Source organism: Leopardus geoffroyi, chromosome B3 (assembly GCF_018350155.1).
Source record: "Leopardus geoffroyi isolate Oge1 chromosome B3, O.geoffroyi_Oge1_pat1.0, whole genome shotgun sequence".
Lineage (NCBI taxonomy): Eukaryota > Metazoa > Chordata > Mammalia > Carnivora > Felidae > Leopardus > Leopardus geoffroyi.
In genome coordinates, this window is record NC_059337.1 from 82740001 (window position 1) to 82767049 (window position 27049).

The following is a 27049-nucleotide window of genomic DNA, read 5'->3' on the forward strand; positions in this document are numbered from 1 at the left end:
GAAATATTAAGTAATTTAATATTCCACTCCACAGAAATTGGAAACACAGTCATCTGAGTTCTCACACACACTCAAAACCACGAACCCATTATATATTTTAATCAATAATTAAGAAGATATTAAATATATATGCTTAAGGATTAAATATTATATTACCTTTTCTGGTGGAGTGGTATTATAATGAAAGGCTTTGTACTTACCGATATTGTGTATTGATTACATTCCTTTCCTCCATAATACGATGTGATGGAGTCCTTAAATACTTTTCTTCCCTGAATTAAGAAATTTTCATTTGAAGGAAATGGTCAGAAACCTCACAGCATTTTTATGTCTATATAATGCAGGGAGTCTCAGATGAATTTATATGCTTAAGTAATACAGATGAAAATTGTATCAGCCTTTTTCCCCTTTTTGCCTTAACTGCCAAGAAACCTGGAGCCACTGTAATCAGCGCATCTCAGGTGCCTGTTAACATCTAACCTGTGCTCCCGACGGTCTCGCTTGTGTTTTCCTCCTTAATTGGGTTTAGTTCTGAAAGCTGTATCATATCCCTTTAGAAGTCAGTAGCATACAAACTCTCTATAAATTGAGTAAAGCTGAAAATATATTCACTTTACTAAGGTTTTATAGCTAATTTACGTTGCCTACAATCGTAATGCATGATCGAATTAATGACAATCCTGTAACAAAAACACTAATGACATTGGTTTTTAACATTTCCTTTAGAATATAATCATGGGGATTGTAGAGTGAGTTAAGCTTTAGACCTTGTGTCTTTCTTCCACTTTTATGACTCTGAGATAAAAACTTTTTTTGTTGTTCTCATCAAGAATGAAGTCTTCTGTTTTCTCTGATGCAGGTTTCTAAAAGTGGAAGTTAATGTTCTAAAATGTATGTACACATTGCAACTATGTATATAGCTCAAAAGCATAAAAAGCAAAAGATATTAAATTTCAACATACTTGTTATCCTGCATTCCGGTCGACTGTAGAGAACCTCTAGTCATGTCTATCTGTTTTTGATGCCTCTACAGAATAACTGCCCAGCATCCTCTGCCCAACCAATCAGAATGTAGGAAAATCTACAGATATGACGGAATCTACTGTGAATCTACCTACCAGAAGTATGTTGAAATCTTTGTGAGTCTTCCTTCTGGCTCGTGCATCAGTGCTTGTGGTTGCCAGCTATTCAAAAATATCCTTGTATTGAAACCTTATATTTCTCTCATCTAGTGGGGAAAAAAAAGCCAAACCAAACAAAAACCAACAAAATTTGCCTTTGAAATCAAGACCGAAAAAAATGTTTATACTTTTGAAACTGTGGTCTAAAAGTTTTTTTTAAATGACTATATTAATAAAGCTCTTAGGTAAGCTTCTTTATATTGCAATAAACAAGTACTTATATGCAAGAAAATCTCGGCAAAATACATTGCACAGGTGCTACGCATCTTAGGGATTTGAAAGGTGTGTTATGTATAAATTAGCTGTCACTTTTTTTCAATCCTGTAATGGAATGATGAGTTGTAATTTGCATAATCCTTTAAGAAGTCAAATTATACTGTCATGTAGCAGACTTAACATGCTAGCTAAGATTTCAGAGCTTTGCAGCTAATTACTATGTACCTTACAGGACAGTTAAATTGAAGTTGAGTCCTCTGCCTTTGCTGCCATTTGCTTTGTCCATTACTTAACAGAATCTGCACTGTTGGTAATGAGGTGTTGTTACTATCACTGAAGTAAACACTCTGCTCTGGGAAGGAAAGGCATTTTAATGTATCATAGCTTGACTTGTGTTGCTTTTGCTGAGAAGGAAGTTTTTGTTTTGTTTTGTTTTGTTTTTAACAATAATCTAAATTGGAGTCTTCCAAAAAGCTTAACACTTAGGCTTTCCATAAAAGTTGTGGAATACTGATTGAAGCAACAGTAACCATTAATTAATTAAGTTATTCTGTAGAAAATAGAAAATAAGGTAAACAGTTACCCTGAAGGCATTAGACTTTCCGGATAGACTTTGCAAATATACTTCAGTGTGTTTTTTGTCTTCAAACTCTCAACTTCTTTTGTAGTGGAGTTCTGGTATTGAAAAAAAAAAAATACCCTTTTTCCTTAAAAATCCTTTTTTGAATACAAGCTGGTGAGTTCTACTTTCATTTACTCCTCTGATTGGTTGTACAGCATTTTCTTTCATGGTTTCCATTTTATAATCAGCAAATTCTGGAGCCAGTGAAGACTGCTCTCTAAAGGGGACGTAAAATGGATACTGGATCGAGCTGGGATTCTTCCCTGTATCTTTGCTGCTTATTTCTCTCTGGCTTCTTGATATTCTGTTGTCTCGATAGCATTATTCTTTTCATCAGAATTGGTTTCATTATAATGCTAAATTGTTACTGATAATTTTCAAAAAAAATTCTTGTTATCTGTGAGTCATCCTTGCTATGGCTCTTGGTGGTCAGGTTCCTGTAATTTGCTCGTGGTTTTGTGGCTTTGTTGTGATTCATGGATACTTTGAAAAAGCCTTTTGCTGTGTAAGAAGGGGGTTCTTTACGGACCATCTGAAAGCAGCAGTTGACTGTTGACCATTCAAGTAATTGGAGGCCAACGGCCAACTGTTGTTTATTTGTAATTAAGCCAATTTCACGTGTCTGAAATTACTATCAGGTTAGGGGCGGAGGCTTGTCAATTTAAAGTTGGGAGCCTGGATGAGGTCTCCAGGAATTCAGCCCACAGAAAGGTTACCCTTCTTACTGTAGGTATTATCTGAAGACCTGGCTTTTTTTTTTTTTTTTTTTTTTATAAAGAATTTGTGTTATTTGTAGTCAAGGTAGACACAGTAGGCAGCACAGCTGTGACTGCCAGGGAAAGTCACTAGGGGGATATTCATAACAAGGAAATATTGGCAAATAAATGATGAAGAAGGGGAGGAAATCTCCAAGATGTTAAATTGGAGCACTGTCACTGAGATGATTAATGGTGTTGTGTATTTTAGTGAAGACGCTTATCTGGATTGTCTTGAAACTATAGTGTACATTTAATAGCACCTATAAAAAAGCATGTGGTGCATGAACACATTGAAGAGAAAAGTCCATGGATTCAGCTTTCATTTTCCTGAGTGAGTATTTTCTGCAACTCAGTCTTTGGTTTCTGGTTATTAGAAAGCTGGTCTTAGTGTATGTTATATAGTAGAAGTATGTATATTTTATATAATAGTAATTGGCATTCTATAGCTCCTTTTCCAACAGGACTGGAAATGTTCTTTTTTTGTGAAAAAGATGGGTACCTTTTCAACACTGTTGAATATTATCAATAATAGGGAAATGACGATTGCTCAGATTTGCCTCATCTTCCTGGGTAAATGGGCAGGTTGGTCACAGGGCCACAGAGGATGAAGGACCAAATTTTCGTCAATGATGGGGTCGGTACAGGTTTCTTAAAAATTTCTCTGTCAATTTCGGGTGAGGGGGGGGGTTGTCGTGGAAGGGACTCTAGCTTTCACTTGTAAGCCATGACTATCCTGATTCTATGTAATGAATTATCACTTGCCTTGAAGGATCTTTTGTCACTGATGGCAGGTGCATCTTTAGACACTTATTTAACCTTATTGGGCCTCAGTAATTACTACTAGACATCGGGATAGATGTAGACTAATGACCTATAATTGTGTCTTCAACCAGCTTAGTCTATTTCAGCACTGTTTTTCAATATTGGGACCTCTACCCAAATGGTGGGGTACGAATGCAATTTAGTGGGTCAAGATAAGAATGAAGAAAAAAAGGGAGAAGAATCGAGAGTTTTAGTGCATTCCATATATGAGAGTGTGTTTTATCTTGCGAGGCTTCTGTTTTTGTTTTATGTGTTTGTGTAAGTGTACATCACATGTGTGTGTGCATGGGGTGGGCCCTGAGGTGAAACATCTCTTAATATGTGTTTTTTATCTAAAAACTGATGGAAAGCTTCTGCAGTACAGTTGGTAGATAAATGTATAAATGTAATAATGTACAGGTATTATGTCCTTATGTGTTCAGGATACAGCAGGTTATAAATAAAGAAATGGTTGATGATGTGAAAAGGGTTCGGGAATGAAAAGGCTGTACTATCTGGTCCCTCCTATCAGAATGTGTTAGTGCCGACTTGCATGGGCCCATGAGAATCCATTGTATGTACATATTTCCCATTCTGTGATCCCTGACCTCATGTTAGTAACTGGAAATTGGGCAAAGTATTTGCACTATGGAAATTGGAAAATGCTGCAAATTGGGTGCCCTTCTGTCTGCAACTAGTTGTTAAATATTTACCGGAACATCACTGTTCTTAATCCTTCCCACTGTAATTCTATTGTTTTATAAACTGTGAATTTGCTTCTATTTTAACAGAGGTTTGACTTGAATATTACTGGGAATTATTAAAGTAAATAATTTGAATTATCTTAAAGTACATAGGAATAGAAAATTGTGATTAATTCAAAATGTCTATAATTAAGAATTTTAAAACAATGGCAGTTATCCGAACTTCTTACATTAAGTGCTAATGACGTGGCCAACTGAAAACTTAAAATTGTAATTGGTGATAATGAATTTTTTGGCAAAGGGTAGGAATACAAGATTTTCAAAAACACCATAGTGTTGGGGCAAATTTTGACGAAACTTAAGCACTTTGGTAAGTTCTGAAACTTACAGAACCCATACCCTTTGCTCCATTTTAAGCTGTCTTTAAGTTTGTAATCCTATTTCTGGATTTTAGTGAATTCATCTGTAAAATAGTTGGTTTGACTGGGAGATGGAACACTTCTTTCCAATTAAAACAATTGTCTTGTTTCCTGTTTCCCCACAAAGAAATAAAAGCAGTATGGAGGGTCTGAGAAAAGACCAGACATCGCCTCCATAGTAACTATGATAACTTTAAACTTGTAAATGAAGGCAAGAAAATGCTTGAGTTGGAAAGGAACTTTTCATGGACATGAGAGGAGTTTTACCACAAAATACGGTGGAAATCACCTGTGTTAATATGTGAATGCAAGAGAAGGGAACTAGAAAGGAACAAACTGAGAAAGGACTTCATAGCCTCCAAGGTGGACAGAGTTCGGCCGTGTGGTTTGACACGACCGTAGCTGTGTGTAAGAACAACTGTTTGACTAAAATTTTGAGAAGACTGCGTCTGGGGAGACGGGAGCTCAAGTGACTAATGTTCCTTGAGCACATGCCAAACTGTTGTGACCGCGTCTGCAGTAGCCATTGGACACAAAGGGCTTTAACCCAGGGTTCTTAGTCTCCAAGTGCAGCCAAGATTGAGAAGGTGTTTGTCACTGATGAGAGCAACTAGAGCGGTCACCGAAAGAAGCCGTTGGCAAAATGGTGAGGTTTGTCTGTTTTCTGCCTCTGCATCCAAGCCCTTTTACCTCTGAAATTCATTCCACCTGGATACCTGGTTCATGTCTCATGCCCAGGCCCTTCCCCACAGGCATTTTTGTTTGTACCCCTCCTTGCAGATCAGGTGTTGTTAACTGATAATGTTGCTCTTCTCAGGACCCTTTGCGTTTTAATAAGCACCTTGCAGTGAAAGAATTCGAGCAAAAAGGGAGTTGTTCTCCAATGGAATAATTTCAGATACCATGACAGGATTGGAGAGATTAATTTCAGGCTAGAAGGTGATGTTTTCTTCCTTTCTTGATGAGACACTCAGAAAGAGGGCATTCTCCTGCTCAGGGTGGCGTTAAGGCTGGCTTTGGCCAAGAGGCATGGGTTTGGAAATGGGGAAAATCCAGACTCAAAAGAGAGAAGGAATTATCAAGGTCCAGAAGAGGAGAATGAGTGAAGAAGGAACTCACCAGTCATTATCAGCTATGTTGTGCCAGACAGAGTGCTAACCACTTGCACATGTTATCCCAATTAAGGAGAACAAGACCGGTTCCTTGTCAGGCAGGCTGCTGGGGGGGGGTGGGGGGGTGGATAGGTGGTCACCTGTGTTGATGGGGAGGGAAAGGTCAAGGAAGCTCTAGAAGCAGCAGCAGCAGCAAATTGTTTTGATTGTTTAACCTGATTGATGGCAATTATACAGCCCCCATCCACCTCCCCCCCAACCCCACCCCCGGCCCCCGCCCCTCCCCCCCAGCCATTGGAATAATTTATGCCAGTTGTGTTTGGATCAGTAAATAACAAAGAACTGAGGAAAGAGAAATCTACAGTGAACTTCATAAAGAGGTCTAATAGAATCTGCATGTTAAACAGACATTGAACTTTGTAGCAAGAGCTGCTTCAAGCCTTTAAAAATCCAAATGAATTCTGAATTCCACATCATGCCTTTTAGACCTCAGCATGGTTTCTGGTGCTTTCTCCCAGTTAATTTTAACATCACACCAATGATTTGGCCTGTAAATGACTTGAAGCGGTGTGTCTGAGGAAACTGGATGGTGTATTATTTAGGGCTAATGCCAGAGTAGCTTAAAAATGAGCTAATTTATTCACTCCTTTAACAACTATATTTTGATCGTCATCCATGGGTCAGGTGCTGTTCTGCATAAAGTGACTTAGAGGTGACTAAGAAAACCTCTGCCCTGCAGAAGCCTAGAAAACTGATGGGAACAAGTAATTGGGATTCTGTGTAAGAGGTGTCTTGAGTGAGAAGTAAAAAGTACAGAAGTGGTGCCATGAAAGGGTCATCCTGTAATAGTGGAGGTGAGCCCTGGGATCTTCATGGTGGAAGGGATTTTGATTTGGGGGGGAGGTGCTTGAGCTAGTGACTGGGGCTAAAAGGTGGGTATTTATGGTGCACTGAGTTGCAAATGATGTTCCTCAGGAGTTGAGGGAAGGGAAAGGGTGACAGGAGTTGAGGTTGAAGAAGAAGGGGAAGTGAAGGCATTAGGGTGGACTGCCATCTGGTGAGAGCCTTGGAGGAGTTTTCAGGAAAGGAAGGATGGGACAAGGACTGCAAGTCCGAGGACAGCTCTGGAAGTGGCTCAGACCTGAGACAGGAAATGTGGGAGAGTGGCCCACCGGGTCAGCCTGTCCTCTGAGGTTAGAAACCGAGTTCATGTGGTTTTCATGGAGACTGGGCAGTCGTGCTGTGTTTGTTAGTTTGAAGTGATTTTTGACTTAAAAACATCTTGCAGGACTCCAACGGTATGAAATCCAGTTCAGAACCTATCTACAAATTAATTGCTTTTCCTGGCTTGAGGTGCTCCATATTTTTTTGTATTATTTTTAATGTTTATTTTTGAGAGTACGAGTGGGGGAGGGGCAGAGGTGGGGGCGGGGGACAGAGTATCGGAAGCAGGCTCTGCACCAACAGCAGAGAGCTTGATGGGGGCTCGAACTCACGAACCATGGGATCATGACCTGAGCTGAAGTCAGATGCTCAGCTGACTGAGCCATCCAGGTGCCCTGAGGTGCTCCATATTTTGTAACTCAAAATAGAGTGGCAGAGAGTAAAAATGGACAGGCACAGGAAGCATGATTTAAAATGAAAGAATATTAATTGGCTTTACCAGAGTGTGTATTTTCATTAGAGAAGTGCCTGCCTAGATTTTTAAAAATAATTGGTTCCTGACACACCTGTGATATGTATGAGACCTCCCCCCACCCCCAAACCTGAGAAGAGAAGGCAGAGGTCAAGGTGAGAGGAATAGAGCTACAATGAACCTTTTGTAGGCATGCTGTTGAACTACAGTGTTCTGAATCACTAATGGTGGTTTCAGAGAGACAGGGAGACTAATGTGCTGGTGCCCAGATCTTAAAAATAATACAGCAAACTAAGTTATACATAAACGGCGGTTTTAATAAATTTCCACCTTTAACAGCTTATTCTGTGTGTTGAGTGTGTTCTGTGTAGATGTGTCTGGAGTGAATTTTTGGACTCAGTTTATGCACTAGAGTGGAAGAAAGAGGCTTTAATCTTTGTGAGCTAAGTATTTAAGAGATCCAGAAGTCCAGGGGTGCCATCCAGGCACTGGATGGCTCAGTCCATTAAGCATCTGACTCTTGGTATCAGGGTCGTGAGTTCAAACTCCACATTTGGCCTGAAATCTACTTAAAAAAAAAAAAAAACAAACAAAAGAAAAAAAGAGATCCACAGGTCCATGCAGTAATATTTAATCATTGATAGAGGTGGGTAAACCATCTGGAGATGGATCTGAGTTTGATCCTTTCCTCGTAATTATTAGAACTGGGACCATAGCTAAGTTACTTAACTCTCAGAGCTTCTGTCTTCTCAAGTCTGAAATGGAGATAAAAATGAAAGTTGTCTCATCTCTTCTGAGAATCAGTGGGCTAATGGCTTGACCGTTTTTAATATTTAAAGTAAGCTTGGGTACTAGGTATGATTATTACTACCATTTTACAGATGACGGGGTCTTAGAGGGCTGGAACAGCTCACTCAAGGTGAAGAAGGTAGGATAGGGTGAAATGTGATTTAGGATCAGCAGCCACATGTGCTCCCCCACCCCATTCCCTTGCCTGTTTTTGTACGTAAAGTTTTACTAAGACATGAACATACCCATCCACTTAGGTGTTGTCTGTGACTGCTTTTGTGTTTTAATAACAGAGTTGAGTAGAGACTGGGACCAAATCGCCTACCAAGTCTCAAATGTTTACTGTGTGGCCCTTTACAGGAAATAGTTGACCCCTGCATTGGACCTCAGTCTGTTAGACTATAGAGTCTAGGGTCCACACCACAAAAACCCTTAGTATGGTGCTTGGCATATAGTAAGTATGCACTGAATGAGTATCACTTTGTTCCTTATCTAACTTAGGGTACAGCTGTTCATACCAAGGAACTCATGTTGGCAAAATGGAAACAGTAAACATTCTACTTCCAGTAGGAGAAGCCGTTATGTCTGTGGAAATAGTGAATTACTAAAGGAACACTTTGTGAATTTTGTGTTCTATCTTCCACTTATTACTATGTTTTATATAATGAAGAAAGAATTTATTTCTTCATAGCATTCAAAGTATAATATGTCATTGAAGGGAATAATTGTGAACTTGAGTGAATATTCAGAATCTGTTAAATTAACCTCATACCCAAGGAAATTTCATGTTCTTGAGAAATGTAAGAACATTTTTGTTTATGAAAACTGCATAAAAATGGTGTAGAAATGCCACTTGCAGTATTATGACCTGTTGATCAAAAATATGTATAAGCAGTGTGTCTAGAGCAGGAAAAAATGAAAAGGGTTTATCCTTTTTAATGAAAAGATTTAAAATTCTCATACCTTTTCTAATAGTCTTCCTCACAAGAGGGGGAGGAGATGATGGTTTCAGCCTGACCCTGCTCCATTTTATTTCCATGCATTTGTCTATTAGGGATTCTGGGAGCTCCTTGTCCTCTGCTAAGTAAATGCCCTCTGTGTTACTGTGTTGCTTAGAGAGCACACCATGTGTCCAGTCAAGTTGTATTGAGGGGATAATCTTGGAATTTGCTTTGACTAAGCCCAGGGCCATGGCTCTGTGTTGATGAATGGGAGATTCCTTCATTGGGTTCATTGTTTTCTCTTGGAATAGCGCTTGTTTGAATAAAATTGCAATACATTTTTTATCCTGGAACATCTGGAAAGAGCAGATAAATAGAAAGGAGAATGTGAATGTCTTTTGTAATTGTACCACCCACAGATAGCCACTGTTACCAACTTGGTGTGGATCACTATACAGAACTGTATGTTGATACACATGTCATCTTCGATACATTTGTATCTACATACATGAGCATTTTTCTTGGGGATTCCTCCCGAGATTGTCTCAGCTGGGAAACTTCTGGGGCCAAGCATTCTAACTTGTCCACAAACAGCTTATCTAAGGGAAGCTGGAAGCTGTATATGTTCACCTTCCACATAGAAACCATGTTCTGTAGGGATCTCCTTTCATGACTTTTGTTTTCCGGTGGTAGTTTGTATCTTCCTGTTGAACGTGTATCACTTGATTGTTGGGGGAATTGAAATTCTTTTTCTTGGGGGGAAGACACACACACAGGAGAACTCCAGCAAGAGCTAGTGATATTAGTGGCATTAATGACAGATTTTTAGCAGAAAAATCTTTCCCTACCACCTATTTTTTTTAAAAATCTAGTTTGCAAAACTATTTGTAAGTTACAGGATGAAGCTGACGGTGAGAAGGGTGTGTAGTGGGTTATAGTAACAAGGCCTTGTAAGATCAGAACATGTACATGGATGAGAAGTAACTGCTGGGTGCTGAGGTGGAGTTTTCTGGTCATTTATCAACTCCTTTTCTCACATGCTCCATCTCCTGCATCATTCTCTAAAGTACTTATAAACAAGAGCTCTATTTGTAGAGCATGGAGATATTTTGATCTAGTTTTCAAAGCAGAGAGAAGTCTGGGTCCTGGGAGGATTTTGGTTCAATGACCAGCATGTAAGGAAATCATTTTTAGGTTATTTCTCCCTTGTCAAACTTGAGACCTTTGTGATTCACTTAGTAGTGTGAGGGTTCTTTGGAATTGACCGCTTGAGATTTATGTGATTAAGTAGACCATCACTGCATCTTATTTAAAACCTAATTGCCCTTCCCTCTCTCCCAGTCCAGTATATAGAATCTGAGCAATACATAAGAAAAGCAGTAGTAATTATATAGAGAGCCTCACTATTTGCCTTTTTCTTACTTGGTACCAGTTGAAGAGAGTTCTGTTTCTTTTTTCTTTAAAAAAAATTTTTTTTTCATTATTATGTTGGTTTATTTTGAAAGCGAGAGAGCGAGTAGGAGAGGGGCAGAGAGAGAGGGAGATACAGAATCCGAAGCAAGGCTCCAGGATCTGAGCTGTGGGCACAGACCCCGACGCAGGGCTTGAACCCACGAGTGTGAAACCATGACCTGAGTCGAAGTCGGTCACTTAACCGACTGAGCCACCCAAGCACCCCAAGGAGAGTCCTCTTTCCTTCAGAAGCAGCTGTCATCAATAGAATTTCAACCAACCTAGGCTTTCATAACAGCATCATTTTCTTGACCACTGCCTGTCAGGGGTCCTCTGTGTGAATCACAGCCAATTGCATGTCTTGGCCTTGAAGCCAGGAGGTACCTGGTCTTCTTCTTGATGATTCTCCTCTACCATTTTTAACTCCACTAAGAAAGCTGTTTTAGGAGTACAATTGACTGTATGGGTCAGTCAGGAACGGAGCCTCCTATCTAATGTGTTGTAGACACCAGCTGGATTTCCTGGAGAAGAACACATTTACAGAAACTACAGGAAGGTCTTGGCTTACTTCCAGGGAAGGAGTATGCTTTTCTAGGGACTACCTAATTATAATAGCTGATTCTCATCCCCCTGGAGAAATTCATCAGGTGTCTTAAGTCTTAATAACTATGAAAGCAGTGACCTTCATGTCACGGTGTTTTTACAGGGAAAGGTTTGGAGATCCATTCAGTAGGGAGGAGGGTGGAGGATAGGGGGATTTCTCGAGCGCTTGTAAAATTGAAGATCGATAAATTCATCTGATAGCAAGACTGTTTACCCTCTTTGCTCAATGCTGTTTTTAGGAGCTAGTAACAAATTTATGAGGGTGGTAGGAATAAAGAAAGCTGACTTTTAAAAAAAAAATTTATTGTACTTGAGTAATGTCTTGGGGGAAGGCAAGACTAGAAAACTTAAATTATAGGCCAGCAGATTTTAAGTAGAATACATTTTTACAAGGATCTAGTGGCAAGTTTGGTTGACTGGCACTACATACATCTTTATTGGCTCTCTTAAGGAGAAGTTTGCCAGACACAAACGATTGGCTCTGAGCTATAGAGAAAAAAGGGAATGAATACAGCTGCTTTTATTCTTCGATCCACAAGAAATACTCGTGGATGCTGAGGTTTTACATTATGGGGCAAAACTGGTCCTTATGGGGACAACAGAAATTTGAGCTCTTGACCATGAAGTTTGGGTCCAACTTTACCATTCATGTTTCTGTGTTGGCTGGTTTTCCATATGCAGTGAGATACATGAGGCTGAAGTCGGCACACCAATTGTGGTGTTCTTTGGCCTCTAGACATTGCTATAATTGACCTCCACATCCGTACTGGAAAGTAAGTAGGTAATACACTCATTTGGCATGTGAGAAGATGAAGGCTCAGAGATTACGCAGGTTGTCCAACTGACACAACTAATAAGGTTTAATCTGGTAACTATTTATAGCAGACCAGTGCAGTGTGGCCCAGCAGTTTATCCACTTTCAACTGGATAATGTGGCCCCTTGGAGCAGGAGGATACTTGACCTCAAAAAACAAGAACAAAAACAACCAAAAACATAACCCTCCACCTTCTGTTCAAGGGTAGTCTATTGAAATCTATTTCTGTAAAAAAAAAAAAAAAAAAAAAAAAAAAAAAAATACCCTGAGAAACTGAAAGCCTTCCCTAAAGAGGAGGGTAAGTTTATTATATTTGAATGCTATTTAGTGTCCTTTATATGCAAAGCCAGCTGTGTCTGCCTTTTAGAAATTTCATCTGTTGTTACACTGCAGTTATCCTAGAAGTGGATGAATCTCCAGTCCTACCTCTTTGCCAACTCGAGTTTTAGATTTCCAAACTACTTGAGGTTTCTGCTTGTGATTTGCTTTACATCAACTGCCACATGTAATGACCAACAAATTTGCAAGCACTTCAAAGAAAATTCCCAATTAATCCTTAAGGCAACCCAGTGAATTGTTTTATCTCTATTTTTTTTTTATCGAAAAACCCAACAAACAAAAAACCTTTGGATCTTACAGCTTTAATGATGTGAAGGCTCTCCCCCAGCTGCCGTGTGATGTGGCCCACCTGCAGAGTGACCCTTCCTCCTCCCCCATTCTGAAGCTCTTTGCTGGACTGCGCAGCTATGCCCCCAGAACAGAGCTCCGTATCTTACCTAGAATGATCTCGTACGCTGCACTTTTGCTTCATCTTAATTTCTGTAGTCATTTGGGCTTGCTATTGGACTCCTCTTCCATTCTGCCTCTCTTGTCAAATACCCTGTTTGTAGCATGATTTCTTTTGTAAAGACTTACCTTCTATTCTCATCTCCCTGACCTGAGTTATTATTTTATGCCCAGATTGTTACAGTCTACTGTTTAGTCTTGTCTCCTATCTCCTTCAGTTTAAGTAAAATGCTGCAGGCCCACTGTATACAAAATGCCATGCAAGGGAATACAAAAATATCTTTCTGGGCTACCCTGTAGCTACCAGATTAAAATATTTGTAACATGGTTCCTAGCTCAAAGTCATCAGCAGCTCATTCTTAGGGCACGGTGTTGGCAATCTTAGCTTCGTGTTCAACATCCTCTAGTCTTGATCTGGGCTGCCCCCCATCTATCCCCAACCAAGATACCCCTCAATGGAAGCTCTCTCTGCTTGTATCTGTGAAACGTGTTCACTTACTCTTGTTAGGCACAACACACACTGCCTCTTGGCTTTAGCTTTATCCCCAGGGTTTCTCTCGTGTCTTAATTCAACATATGGATGGGGTACCTATATAACCAGGAACTATTGGGGCACTTGGGTGGCTCAGTCAGTTAAGCATCTGACTTTGGCTCAGGTCATGATCTCATGGTTCCTGAGTTCGAGCCCTGCATCAGGCTCTGTGCTGGCAGCATGGAGCCTGGAGCTTGCTTCAGATACTGTGTCTCCCCCTCTCTCTCTCTCTGCCCCTTCACCACTCATGCTGTCTCTGTGTCAAAAATAAACACTAAGAAATTTAAAAAAAAAATTTAACCAGGACTATTGTGTGGGATATATAGTGAACTAAGACTGAAATCTCCGCCGTGAAAGTTGGAGGGCATTGGAGACAGGCAGTAAACAGCAGACGTTACAAACGAAACAAATCATGTTGTCTGTTCTGTGGCAGTAGTTGTGTGCAACAAAAACAGAAGGGTAAGAGGGAATTAGGACTGTTGGGATGCACCCAATGTTTATAGCAACAGTATCAACAATAGCCAATTTATGGAAAGAGCCCAAATGTCTATTGACTGATGAATGGATAAAAAAAAGTGGCATAAATATACAATGGAATATTATTTGGCCATCAAAAAGAGTGAAATCTTGCCATTTGCAATGACATGGATGGAGCTAGAGTGTATTATGCTAAGGGAAATAAGTCAGGGCAGAGGAGGGCTAATACCATACGACTTCACTCGTGGAATCTAAGTGAACCTAGGGAAAAGGGGAAAAGAAAGGAAAGCAAACCATAAGAGACTCTTACAGAGAACAAACTGAGGATTGCAGGAGAGAGATGGGTGGAGGATGGGCTAAATGGGTGAGGGGCATTACGGAGAACACTTGTGATGAGCATTGGGTGTTGTTTGTAAGTGATGAGTCGCTAAATTCTATACCTGAAACCAATTTTACCACATAAGTTAACTAACAATTGCAATAAAACTTAGGGAAAAAAGTGCTGGGTGGAGATGGGTCAGTTAGGGTTTCATGTAGGTACAGCCCCAGTTAAAAAGATGACATTTGAGTAAAGACTCCTAGGAAGTGAGCGAGTTAGGCATCCAGATAGCAGCAGGGGAAATACTCCAGGCAGAGGGAGCACCTGCCAGAAAGGCTCTGAAGCTGAAGAGGTTTTGCTGCTTACAAAGAATGCTGGGGGGACTCGTACAGTGGGTGGGAATGAATAGGGACTGCAGCTGGAGATTGAGGAGAGAGGCCAGCACACAGAACCCTGGCAGGCCAGGCTTTTAGTCCACTTGAAATGGGGTCATGAGAGGATGTTTGATGTGAGGAGCAATGGAGTCTGAACGAAGTTTTCGAATGATTCTGGCTGCTAGTTGAGTACGTGCTTCAGGGGGACGTGGGTGGAAGCAGAGAGCCTAATTCCGAGACTACTATGGTCAGGACAGTGGTTGGTTGACACTCAGGGTTTGGAAGTGGCGATGGTGAGAAGAATTTGGATTGCGATGTATTCTGAAGAAAGAGCCAACAGGATTTCCTGATGGAGTGGATTGAGAGGGGATATAAAAGAGAGAAGAAAGTCAATATTAAACCCGAGATTCAATTCTAATGCATCATTTACTCTGTATCACACGTGTGGTGGCATTCAATGGTATGTATGCAAATAAGTACCTTTTAGGAACTCGTAAACTGAAAGAGGAGGCAGGTCATAAACTTACAAGTAAAAGGATAAAACAGTGTCTGTGGATGGATATCTTAGTAAGATTGCAAGTTCCTTAAGATAGTGATTCATTTATCACTCCACAATCCTTTTTAAGGTTCTTACTCGAGGCCAGTGGTTGTCTCACCCTCTCAACAGTGCTAAATGGAATTAGAGGCAACTTCAGTGCAGTGGGTAAGTACACAGGCTCTAATGGAGAGTGAGGTACTCAAACCTTGGTTGAGTCATTTATTTACTGAGGGAGCTTGAACAAGTGACATAAACTCTCTGTTCCCTATTTTTCTCCTCTGGGACTTGGTAATAATCGCTCTCATAGGGTTTATTGCAGGAGTAAATGCCCCAATACATGTAAAGTACTTATAATAATGCCTGGCATATACTAAATGTTCAGATAGTGTTTATCATTCCTAAGTGAGCATTTAGGAAAAATTAGGTAAAAGAGGATTACCATTTTGAGCAACTGTCCTTCCTTAAACCCCATGTTCAAAACCTGCCAAGCTGAATGGATAATAAATGTGAAGAATAAGATCTCGTAGTAAGCCTTGCTTTCTAGCAGATAGTACAAATAACCGGAGAGAATTGTGTTACGATCAGTCCGATACCTGCCTCTCTTTAGAGGTGGATATGGAGGCTGGTCAGCATCCCCTCCGGGTATGTTTGATTGACAGACTAGCAACCAGTATTTAAATACCTAACACATAAAAAGATCAATGCTTTCTTATTATTTTGTAGCTTAAAATGTTGAATGTGTATTAAAATGAGAAAAATAATTTTCAGAACAGATATGACTTCCCTAGTACATAAAAGCAAGGAGATCACATCAAGAAGGGAATATTATTTTTTTGCCCCAATACAGGAAATTACTATTTTTCCCTCCATGTTTATATTTTGATACCTAATATCTCCTTTTCTTTCTTCTTCTTCTTCTTCTTCTTTTTTTTTTTTTTTTTTTTATTTCTCACGTGGTGGTCTTCCTTTCATCCCTGTTACTATCTGCAACTAATTGGGCCTCCAAGTTCAGGAAGTAGCAGTGTGTTTTTTACCTTGAAACTCGTGCAGACATCTTCAGTGTCAGAGGTGGTTTGAAGAGCAGCTTAATTCTGCTTTCATTGTGCCTGGTACTTCAGTGAGGCACTCAGGTTCTGTTTGAGCTCGGTATTTCTGATCCCATTCTATACATTGTAGATGGCGATGCAGACAGTGGCTGTCAATGAGTAACAGGTAAATATTGAACAGGGAAGCCCTTTTGATTAACTTTGTGGATCATTATTTGAAAGTAGCTTGCAGTCAGAACAGCTCCATCACTCATGATCATAGCACATGGCATGGAGGTCAGAGCATCACGCTGCTGGTTGGAAAGCTGAGGTTGCATTCTTTGTTATGTACCTGGTCCTGCATTCATGCAGTGCTTGAGTAGGCACAACTCTCCAGTGAGCAAAATGGGGAGGATTTAGCCCAGTAGGAACACAAGGATATTATGATAAAGCATGGAATAGTCCAGATAGACTTTGTGCTATGTGGATATAGATACATTAAAGCATCTTTACAATTTTTTGAACTTTAATTTTTGAAGCTTGACTTTTTATGCAGATTCAGAAATTGTTGAGCATGGAATCTAGACCATTATGGCAGGCTGAAAGTGAACTTTTGGTTTTGCTAGTTTATGCCAAAAAGTAATTTGAACGTTTCTTTACTTCTCAAAATTTAGTTGATATCACCTAATGGGCAAAGCTGCTCTCCTGACAGATTTACTCAGAAGATTGTTCGGTAATCGATTGCCTGTTCAGTGATTCCGATCTAGCTGTTGAACCTCATGGTATATTAATGATTTATCACCACTCGAAACAATAACATTATCATTATTAATATTTTTGAGCTCCCACCAAAGAATACTCATGCTACTTGGTAAAAAGACATCGCTATTTTTACTCAATCCTGTCTATCTGCTCTCAAAATTTGGGGTCAACACTAACATGATGATTAAAAGAGAGACCACGATTAGTTTGTTCACACATCTTCAGGAAAGCCCTAATTCAGTGGTCAAACAGGCCAGTCTAAAATGTTTTCGGAAGGCTACCATTTTTAGTAATTCTTTGAATGGAGTCTTTGAATCATGTCCAGCTATATAAGTATTCAGAAAACTAAGATCATTAAAACAACCAATGACAACAATGCAAATGTATCTCCTTCTTACCCTTATTCTAGAGCAGTAGTTAAAAGTAGGCATTTTATGACATTTTAAATGTATAATCCGGCATTTTAAATTTGCTTCATTAAATGGATTAATTCCCGTTACTTACTGTTTAACATGTATGAACCACAAAAGTGACAAAATGTATGTAAACTAGAAGATAATTTTATTCTGAAAATCCTTTGAATAAGAAGTACAATATAAAGTGGTTATGCTAACTAGAAATGTAAACTGCATGTTATCACATTTCTGAGGAAGGGGTTCTATGTTGGTATCATTAAAAGTATTTTAATTCTGATTTTATTATTCAAGATTTTATTTTTAACTTCTCTCTACACCCAACGTGGGGCTCGAACGTACAACCCCGATGAAGAGTTGTATGCTGTACTGACTGAGCCAGCCAAGTGCCCCTCCATTATTCTTTTCAATAAACCATGGAAAATATTAATATTCTTGCTCTTTAACTGTACTGTTTTGGACTGGTTGAGAGTCCCTGTCTTCCCACCTCCCAACCTCTGCCTCAGAAAGGAAAGAACTTAAAATTTCATGTAGAAAATAGCTTTAGTTAGGCAAGTATTGTTTACAAAGTAATGCGATAGAAATCATGTCTTATATTTTTGAAATCTAAATAAACTTATCACGTACATGCAAAATACACAATAAATTAAAAATCGAACTTATAATATGTGCTGTTTCTTGGTGACAGAAATACAGTGCATGCCTGTGCTGTTGAAAGAGAAGTAATGTGTTACTGTATCTGTCTTTTTCTCCAGGGTATCCAGGATCTAATTTGGTTTAGGTTCCCAGTGAATATGTGGTAGGTGGTCCCATCCTAACCCACACCACAAAACTAGAAAATTCAGTTCTAAACAAAGATTTGTAATAGCAGGGGATGCTGTGGGTCAGGGAAGAATTGGCATGGCCATGTGGAAATGTGTGCACATGGCATGGTTATCTAGCATAGCCAGGACTTTTAGGCCTTTCGTTTCCTTGAAATTAATAGGTAGTGAATTCAACATGTAGTCTTTGTCTTTCTGGGGCAGGAAACTTGGCACATACTAATTTGTGTAGACTTGTGACACATACTATAAGGGAAAATAGATACAAAGAAAAAATGTATATATAAATACATGTCTTTGAATATTAAAAATTTCCTAGTCTCTACAACTTGGAAATTTTTATGTTTATATCCCAATAGGAGATAGAATGTATTAGATAAGAATTAAATGATGGTGACATCATTACTGGCTTTTAATTCCTTTTTAATTATTAGAAAACTTGGTAATGTTTGGGGAAAATGGAATATATTGGGCTAGGATGTGGTGGCTTTGAAAGTTAATTGGCTCCATCCAAGAAAAAGTATTTATTCTCTTTCTGTGAAAAACTGTAGACATTACCTAATCTCAAGGAAGTTTCAGGCCATCGGGGAATCTAAGATAGATGATTCGCTGATTTGGCAATTACTGAATACCTACTAAGTGACAGGCACTGTTCTAGGCCCTAGGTATTCTGTGGTAAACAGGACATCCGAAGTTGCTACAGCATAGAGTGTATACTCCACTGCGAAGGGCAGAAAATATGGAGAGGAATATATAATCTTAAAAAAGGTAGTGCTCTATAGTAGGAAAGAAATGAAATCAGGGCAAGGAGATGGAACATGTCACGTGCTTTTGTAACCAGACAAGGCATGTTAAGTACCTTAAGAATGATGTAAATGTTTCTGTTCTCTGCAGGTATGGACAACCAAGTCCATTTATGGCTGTAGTGAATCGGGGAACTCTTGTTGGGGTAGATGGAACTTAGGCTGGCCCTTGATGGATGGGAATGAATAAGCCATGTTTGTATCTGACAGAGGATGGAAATAAGAGTTTCTATTAAAGACTGACTAGAAATAAGGGGTAAGACTGATGGGACCTTGAAGATAGAAACTTGGGTTTGATAATTTATATGGTTTTGGTATACTGAAGAGTAGCGGAGTATGTGAGATTTTTCTACCTTTGCATTTGCATGGAGTGGATAAGAAACAGAGGCCATCTGACAGGCTTTGGGATAATCAAAAAATGAGAAGATGATACAGATTTTCTATTTCCACAGGCATGGACTATTTCAAGGTTTATTTGAGGGCTACTGTGTGAATGTGGGGTTGAGTGGAGGGAACGTGTGATTTCCTGACTCCAGGTGTTTTGCAGACCTGAAAGTTTGAGAGTCCCTGTTCAAGGTCCAATATGCTGGCTGTCATCTACATGATGACCTACATTCTTCAACAGGATTCACTCAGGAGATACTTATTAAAATTAAATGTATTGGCAGTGCACCAAGAAGAACTCATGAGATGAGAAACATTTGGGGGCATGAATAGACAACCCAGAATAGTTGGATTATATAATAGATTAATTATTATAAGAAATGGCCTCCATTTAATTTATGTTTGACTGTACAAGAAACAAATATATGTTAAGATTCTAGGATAGGAGTGGGTGACATAAACTAGTGATCAGCAAGTAATGACCTTCAGCTCTGTTCGTTGGTAAATACTAGTGGTGAATCAAGATGCCAATCAAACATGGAACAGGTGCATGTTGCAGAGGACAATGCAGGAATGACCTGTCATTTCTTAAGCCTCAGTCAATACCTGAGAAGGACTGTATATACATGTTTGCTAATGGCACAAGTAACTTCTGTGATGATTATTAATTTTTTGACAGCCACCATATTGAGGGGAGGTTTGCATACATACTTCTGATCTGTTATGAACTTCAAAATTCACACCCTTAGTGATTCATACCTCCATCTAGGTAAACAATTAGAGATGGGAAAAAATCCCATGTAATCATAATTTCCTTAGAATTTATACTGGAAATATTTTTTGCCTCAGTAGGTAGGCCTCTGTTGAGATGTTCTATTGTGCAAGACAAGGGTTTTCACCTTTTAAATCCTAAGAGTACATTCATTATTGCAACACTAGAATTTCAGAGCTCCGTTGTTAGAGAATTTTGACAGTAGTTCTTGTGCACTGGTTTTTGTGGAAATTTTTAACTATTTTAAGATTTTGTGTACTTAATGCTACAGATGATAGTTGATTGCTACAAGTATCTGGACTACCAGGATCTTCATGTTCAGATGACTTTTTAAAATTTTACTTATTTTGAGAGAGTGAGAGAAAGCATGAGCAAATGGAGCATGGTGGGGCAGAGAGAGAATCTCAAGCTGGCTCTGTGCTGTCAGCCCAGAGCCCTATATGAGGCTTGATCCCACAACCCTGAATCATGACCTGAACAGAAATCCAAGAGTCAGACACTTGAGTGACTGAGCCACCCAGGTGCCCCTATGTGTTCAGATGACTTTGAAGAATATGATGAGCATGAATATCCTGTACGGGAAGTTGACTCTTTCATTAGCATATGTTAAGCAACTTAGTGTGCATCATTTTGAAACCTTTTAATTCCTTTTTTTGGAGATCGTATTTTCTTTTTTAAGTTCATAGATCTGGTTATATCATTAAAGGTCGCCACGTCCTTTGTTTGAAGCTGTGTGCTTGCTATCTTCTCTGTCTCCTTACCTCAGCTCATGAAGCTGATTTCACCCGGTAGAACCAGTGAGCTCCTTTCTCCTGGTTGAACCTGCCACAGTCTCTTGGTCCACCTGCCTGTCACGGCAGGGGGCCAGGGCACATTTTGATACTAGCTTCTCCTTGTGAACAGATGCAGAACTTCAACTTTAGTGCTAAACATTGGCCTCTGAGCTGGCACAAAGGGAGAAGTACAACACTAAGTTAATTTAACTCAAAATACTTGTTTTAGGGAGACATTTATTTATTGAATGTTAATTGATAATTCAGTATACCTTCAATATACTGTATTTGCACAGTCCCTAAGAATCTGTATTTTGTTTCAGTTCTAACATTTTAAGATTTGGTTTTTTACTTTAATTGGTAGAAATAGATTGAGTTGTTACATTCAGTTTTTAAATCGTTCATAATTCTATGTGTTTGTTTCTGTAACAATAAGAATTGGTCCTTAAAAATCCTCAGCCAGTGAAACAAGCACTTTCTTGGTAAGTAATAAACATTTTCACTTTTTCTGCAATAATTGCTCCCTTAGACTGGAAATGTCATTAGTTAAAAACAAAAACCTGTGACCTTGTTTATCACCTCTCCCTCAGTCCTCCCTAAAAAGCTCTCTGTAAACCCTAAAAACCTAAAACACAAGGGTCTTTGTCTTCTATCATCACACAATTTAAAATGAATAGAGAGGTTGGTAAGCAAAAATGAGACCCTACATTGCCAGGCAAAAAGTACAAATTTGTAGAGTTTCATGAAGTAGTTCGTGGGAAATCTGCATTAGCAAGTAGAGAGCCCCTGTGCTGAAAAGCCGCTTGGATCCCTTGAGCTGGAGAATTTTCTTTTCCCATAGGTACCATGTTAGCAATTACATCAAGAAGAGTACAGACTTCTTGTTAGTTGAAAAATGGAGATGGGAATCATTTACCATGTTATTTTATGGTATTTGTTAACAATATTTACCTTCCTAAATTGATTCAGCATAATCCTTACTGTGGCTCTCCTTCATTTCTGGAAGACATATAGATAATGTGGTACTTTTATAAAGCCTTACATGGCACTGAAAAACCGATTTTTGCTTGAGCTCAGCAGAGCAGTAAGATTATATTAACATAGACTTTGGAACATTTGAGTTCCCATAGGGTACAGAGTGTGTCTGATATGACAAGACTTGCCTTCAACAGTTGTTTTAACAAGATATCCTTCATATACAATATACTGAGCTGAAAGGCATAACTGAGTAATGTTAGCAAGAAACACTGTTGGCAAAATTCTTGACTTTCATCTTTATCTGATTAATCCAGAGCAGTATTACTTACAAAAAAAGTATTTTCAACTGAATATATATGACAGATATTTATTTCCTAAATGTCTATAACTTTACAAGAACTATTTTTGGTTTGTGTGCGTGTTTCCCCTCCCCCCACCATGGAAAGTTCTTATACATGCATTTCAGTGTACCAACAGAGCTATCCAGGACTTTGGATGTCTAGTATAAAAAGGCTTGTTGCTGTTCATTCATGAAATAACCATTTGTGAGCACCTAGTAAGTGTGAAACACTAGAAGATACAACAGCAGGTAAAGAAGGCAAGGGTGTGAGGTCTTTCAGTAGTGAAATTTATGCAGCTAAGAAGCAAATGGACTAATGACAGAATATATAAGAAGGGAATAAGTGTCATAGGGAGGACAATAGATAGAATATGGGTTCAGGAGTCCCAGAGATGGGCGTGGGGTTTGCAATTTTAAATAGGGGTGGCCAGAAAAGGGTTCACTGTGAAGGTGACAAATGAACAAAATTTGGGAGGAGATGTTGGAGCAAGCTGTGTGTGTACCCTTGATCGATCATTCGGGAATATATTCGTCTGGGTCAGCTGACTGCATTGCTGATGATCACTGTGTCCAGGGATGCTTTTATGGCCTGAATTTAAATGTTCTCTCTGATCCCTTACTTTCTATTTTATTTTGTTCTACTTTTTTTTTTTTTACAGGAAAAAAAATGTATTCTAGAGAGCATTGAGCTCATTGGATAAAAGGTGCTGGGATTTTTTAAAAAGCAAGCATAAATCAAGCTTCCATAAAAATCTCAAATTACACCTTATCAAGTTGTTTTTTGTAAATGTTGAAAAGTGTAAAAGAAAGCTTTTCCACTCTAAAAATGGTATTTTTCCTAATTTACTAATTAACACTTTCTTCCGCTTAGCACTTTGAAGATCTGATTTAATGACAGTTTCTAGTACTTAAATAGTGTTTTAAAGTGAATCTGTGTTGGGTGGTTCAAAAACATTGCAGTGAGTTTTTTGCCCCTTTTGGCTTCTGTTTATAGGAAATACATCAACTATTTTCACTGCCAGAATCGTCACTGAAAATACATGTAGTTCTGTTACTTGGATGATGGAATTATGACTAATCGGGGAAATATCAGATGCACATTTGCTTTACAATCCCAAGGATAGACCTAATCGAACACTCTTTCCTTAGTAATGTGCACATAGTTCTGATTTGGCTCTGGGCTTACAAATAAAATGAAAGAAGCACTACTTCTCTGCATTCAGAGTTTGGAGACTGTGTTGAAATTTGTTCCCCAAATACTGAGATGATCTCTGCTCTGAAGAGGTGCCTATGTTGGTATCTATGGTAATGGTTAATCAATTTAGAGTCATTTGGTAAAGTGCCAGCTAGTGTCCTACCAAAAACTAAAACCATGTGAATGATTTCCAAAAACGAGAGAAAATCGGATAAAAAGCAGAGTAGTTAGGTTTTTATCAGAAGTTTTCTGTTGGAAAGAATCAACCTTTTAGTAACACAATATGATGTAATAATATTAAGTCTATTTATGTTTAAGATGAGGAAGAAATTCTTGTAGAGCAAACTCATGTTCCCAGTGTTGTTTCCATCCTGGTGGAAGTTGCACAGAAATAGGGAGAAATAATTCCTCGTTGACTCAAACGTGCAGTGTCCTATTTCTTAGGTTTCTTAAATAAGTAAAATTTGGAGAAAATACTATTTTTAGAGTTAGAATTTTTTAGAGTTTAAATACATTGAATATCAGAAAATAATTGGGAATTACTTAAACCAATATTTCTAATGAATCTTAGGAGACTTCTGGAATTACATTCCCAAATATAAATGAGTGACTGCTCTTTCATTGGTAATATCTGCCTTCTTGGTGGCTTTCAAGCTCCAATTTGCCTGTGCTCGTAATTATGCATGCACATTCAAAAAACATAGTTCTTGGAGACACTTTAGATTGTTTTCTTCACCCATTGTGGGGTTATTTACAGGACTGTTCTTCACTGACTGGAGAAATCGCTATTTATACAGAAAATACTTTCCACTGATTACCATGGTTTTTTCCCTCCAAAGCAGAACGGTCTCTCTCTCTCTCATGTATACCTGATGTGTACATAAATTTTCAAGGTTGACTACCTGGAATCCTCAGACTGTGATTTTTTTCTTACACTGAATTCTTCCTATGTGTCCAGTACTTTTGAGGAATAAAGATTTATAAAGTTTTAAAAATGTTTCTCATGTACCAGAAAGCGATATACAGTGTTTCTGGGGAGACTAGGGATGAGATCAGTGTTTTTGTCTGGGCACATATATCAGTCTGATGTTTCTTTAGATGAATAAAGAAAAACTCAGATATATTGGTGGCTATATATAGTTGAGAAGTAAGTAGTAGAAATTAAGGGAATAGGTAGGCAATTAAGTGTTCGAGTGAGCATCACCACCAGTCAGAATAGTGATGATTAGAGGAGGGTAAAAACCAGGAAAGTTGGAGAAAGTCTTGATAGGAAAAAAAAAAAATGAAACTTGAGTTCACCTCAGAGGCTTTGGGGGTTGTGAGGTGAGAGAGACTCATGGACAAGAACTTTGAGGCAAAACTGGGCGTAGCACGTATGTAATCTAAGGGGACGGAGGGGAAGCCATAGGAGGTGGTTGCCTGAGAACTGAGTGGCATCCCAGCAGAAGCTTGTAGGATCTGAGAGACTGTAAGTAGGGAACCCATCAGGAGGCTATACACATCTATAAAAGCGTGCTTTTCCTGGTTACCCTTTACTTTAGTTCTCTCCCGAAAATGGCTTAACAAAGGAAATGTTATTTGGCTTTTTTACCTGCTTTTGCTCTCTGAATCCTGTTTCCCAAGGTCTTTTCACAGGCTGTTACTAGGTGTTCCTTGAAAAATGGGTGGTCTTTAGCAAACACTGCCTTAAACAAAGCTAGCAGGTTTTGGGTGCATAACTAATGAGCTGATGCCCATTGTGAAATTACTGGAGGGGAACTGTGTCCTGTAACATTTTCCCCAATACATTTGTCCATAGATGGTTTTTATCCAAAAGCACTGCCATCCACTGGACTAGTGTTCCTTCGAACACACTCCGGAAGTAGTGGATGAGAAATCAGTACTGTCATTTTGTAGCTTTTAAAATAGGGGTGCTTGGGTGGCTCAGTTGAGGTAAGCATCCGACTCTTGATTTTTGTGGAGGTCATGATCTCACAGCTCGTGAGATTGAGCCCCGTGTGGGGTTCTGTGTTAGCAGTGAGGAGCCTGCTTGGGATTCTCTCTCTGCCCCTCCCCTGGTGCTCTCTCTGTCTCTCTCAAAATAAATAACCTTAAAAAAAAAAACTTTTGAAATAAAAACACAGAGCAGTCAACGTCGACCTATAGAATTTAAATACCTACCAGTTTGAGAGGAAAAGAAGCCAACTTGTTTACAGCTTATTCTCAAGTACTAGAGTGAATGTGAGCCAATCAGCTGCCAAGCAGAAGGAGCTGTTCCAACTCTAATTTTAACATGCCACCTTGCATGGCTGTAGGAGTGGTTCCCACATACTTCAGAGAGATTATTTTGTATAAATAGAGACTTTTCCTACTTAACCAAGTGGGAAAGAATCATCATTAGGACTCCCCGCCACCCGCCCGCCCCCATCCCCACCAACCTGCAGCCGTACAGCCCATTTGTATGTCTTCTGTACTCACCATCACTGGACAGCACTTAGCTAGCTCACTGCGAAGGGTAACCACTTCTCTGCAGCTCTGGGTGTCCATGAATCAATTTGCATTGAACCACTTTGTGTGACAATCCTTGGGGTATACTTGTATATTTTGGGTTATTTTGGTGCTAGTAAAGTGGAATGCTCTGGAGGGCAAAGTTAACATTGTTACCTTAGGCTGATTTATAGGACTTTTTCCTGGAAGGCCGAACTTGCAATGATTTCTCTTTAAAAATTTATTAAAAGATCAATTGTCCCCAATGAGTGGTCATGCCAGTAAGAAATAAGCACTGTTAAAGCATCCATGGAAAGGAGAATTGTGTTATAAATACAGTGAATCGCATCAAATGGCTGGTTTGTGGATGGCTCAAGAGAATTGAGGTGAGCCCAGTGGGAGCTAGGACACAATCCTGATAGAAACTTTAAAAATGCTTGGATCTCCTTGTATTCTGTGAAATAATCATGTTGATGAGAAAATCATGATCTGCATGATATAAACTAAGGGAAGACCTAGTTTATAACTATCTTACAGAAGGGAGACCGAGCAGAGAGGGAAGGCACAGAAGGCTGGAGTTGGTTTTAAACGGGAATGGCTACTATGATGCTAGAAGTCCATTTAGACTTTTTTTTTCTTTAATTTAGGTTTTCTGAAGCCTCTGTGGAAGTATGGTTTGAAAAAAAGTTGCAGACCCTGTCGAGTTTCTTCTTGTTTTCTTATTTTACTATAGTATATTCTACCTCTAGTGTTTCATTGTGTTGATTTGATGCTGCTCTTGTAAGTTTGAGGTGGTACAAAGTAAAAGACTGAAATGAGTTGTATTTGTCAAAATTCCAGCACTTACCAATAGACTTCAAACAAACACTTGATTAAGAAATGACTCCTTGGGGCGCCTGGGTGGCTCAGTCGGTTGGGCATCCGACTTCAGCTCAGGTCACGATCTCGCGGTCCGTGAGTTCAAGCCCCGCGTCGGGCTCTGGGCTGATGGCTCAGAGCCTGGAGCCTGCTTCCGATTCTGTGTCTCCCTCGCTCTCTGCCCCTCCCCTGTTCATGCTCTGTATCTCTCTGTCTCAAAAATAAATAAACGTTAAAAAAAAATAAAAAAAAAATGACTCTTTGGGGGGTGCCTGGGTGGCTCAGTCAGTTGAGCATCCAACTTCGGCTCAGGTCATGATCTCGAGATTCATGGGTTTGAGCCCCGCATAGGACTCTGTGCTGACAGCTCAGAGCCTGGAGCCT

At 39.3% G+C, this 27049-nt stretch overlaps 1 protein-coding gene across 9 annotated transcripts in view; it reads left to right on the forward strand.

The window, feature by feature from the left end:
• The window catches only part of NPAS3 (neuronal PAS domain protein 3), an 861794-nt gene that overhangs the window by 111472 nt on the left and 723273 nt on the right, over positions 1 to 27049 (forward strand). For 6 of the 9 annotated variants that reach the window (XM_045450657.1, XM_045450658.1, XM_045450659.1 and 3 more), the window contains exon 2: positions 1034 to 1123. The exons of the other annotated variants lie outside the window; for them this stretch is intronic. In XM_045450657.1, coding sequence (XP_045306613.1) covers positions 1034 to 1123 — 90 coding nt within the window. The remainder of the gene's footprint in view (positions 1 to 1033; positions 1124 to 27049) is intronic. 9 annotated transcript variants of the gene reach the window in all.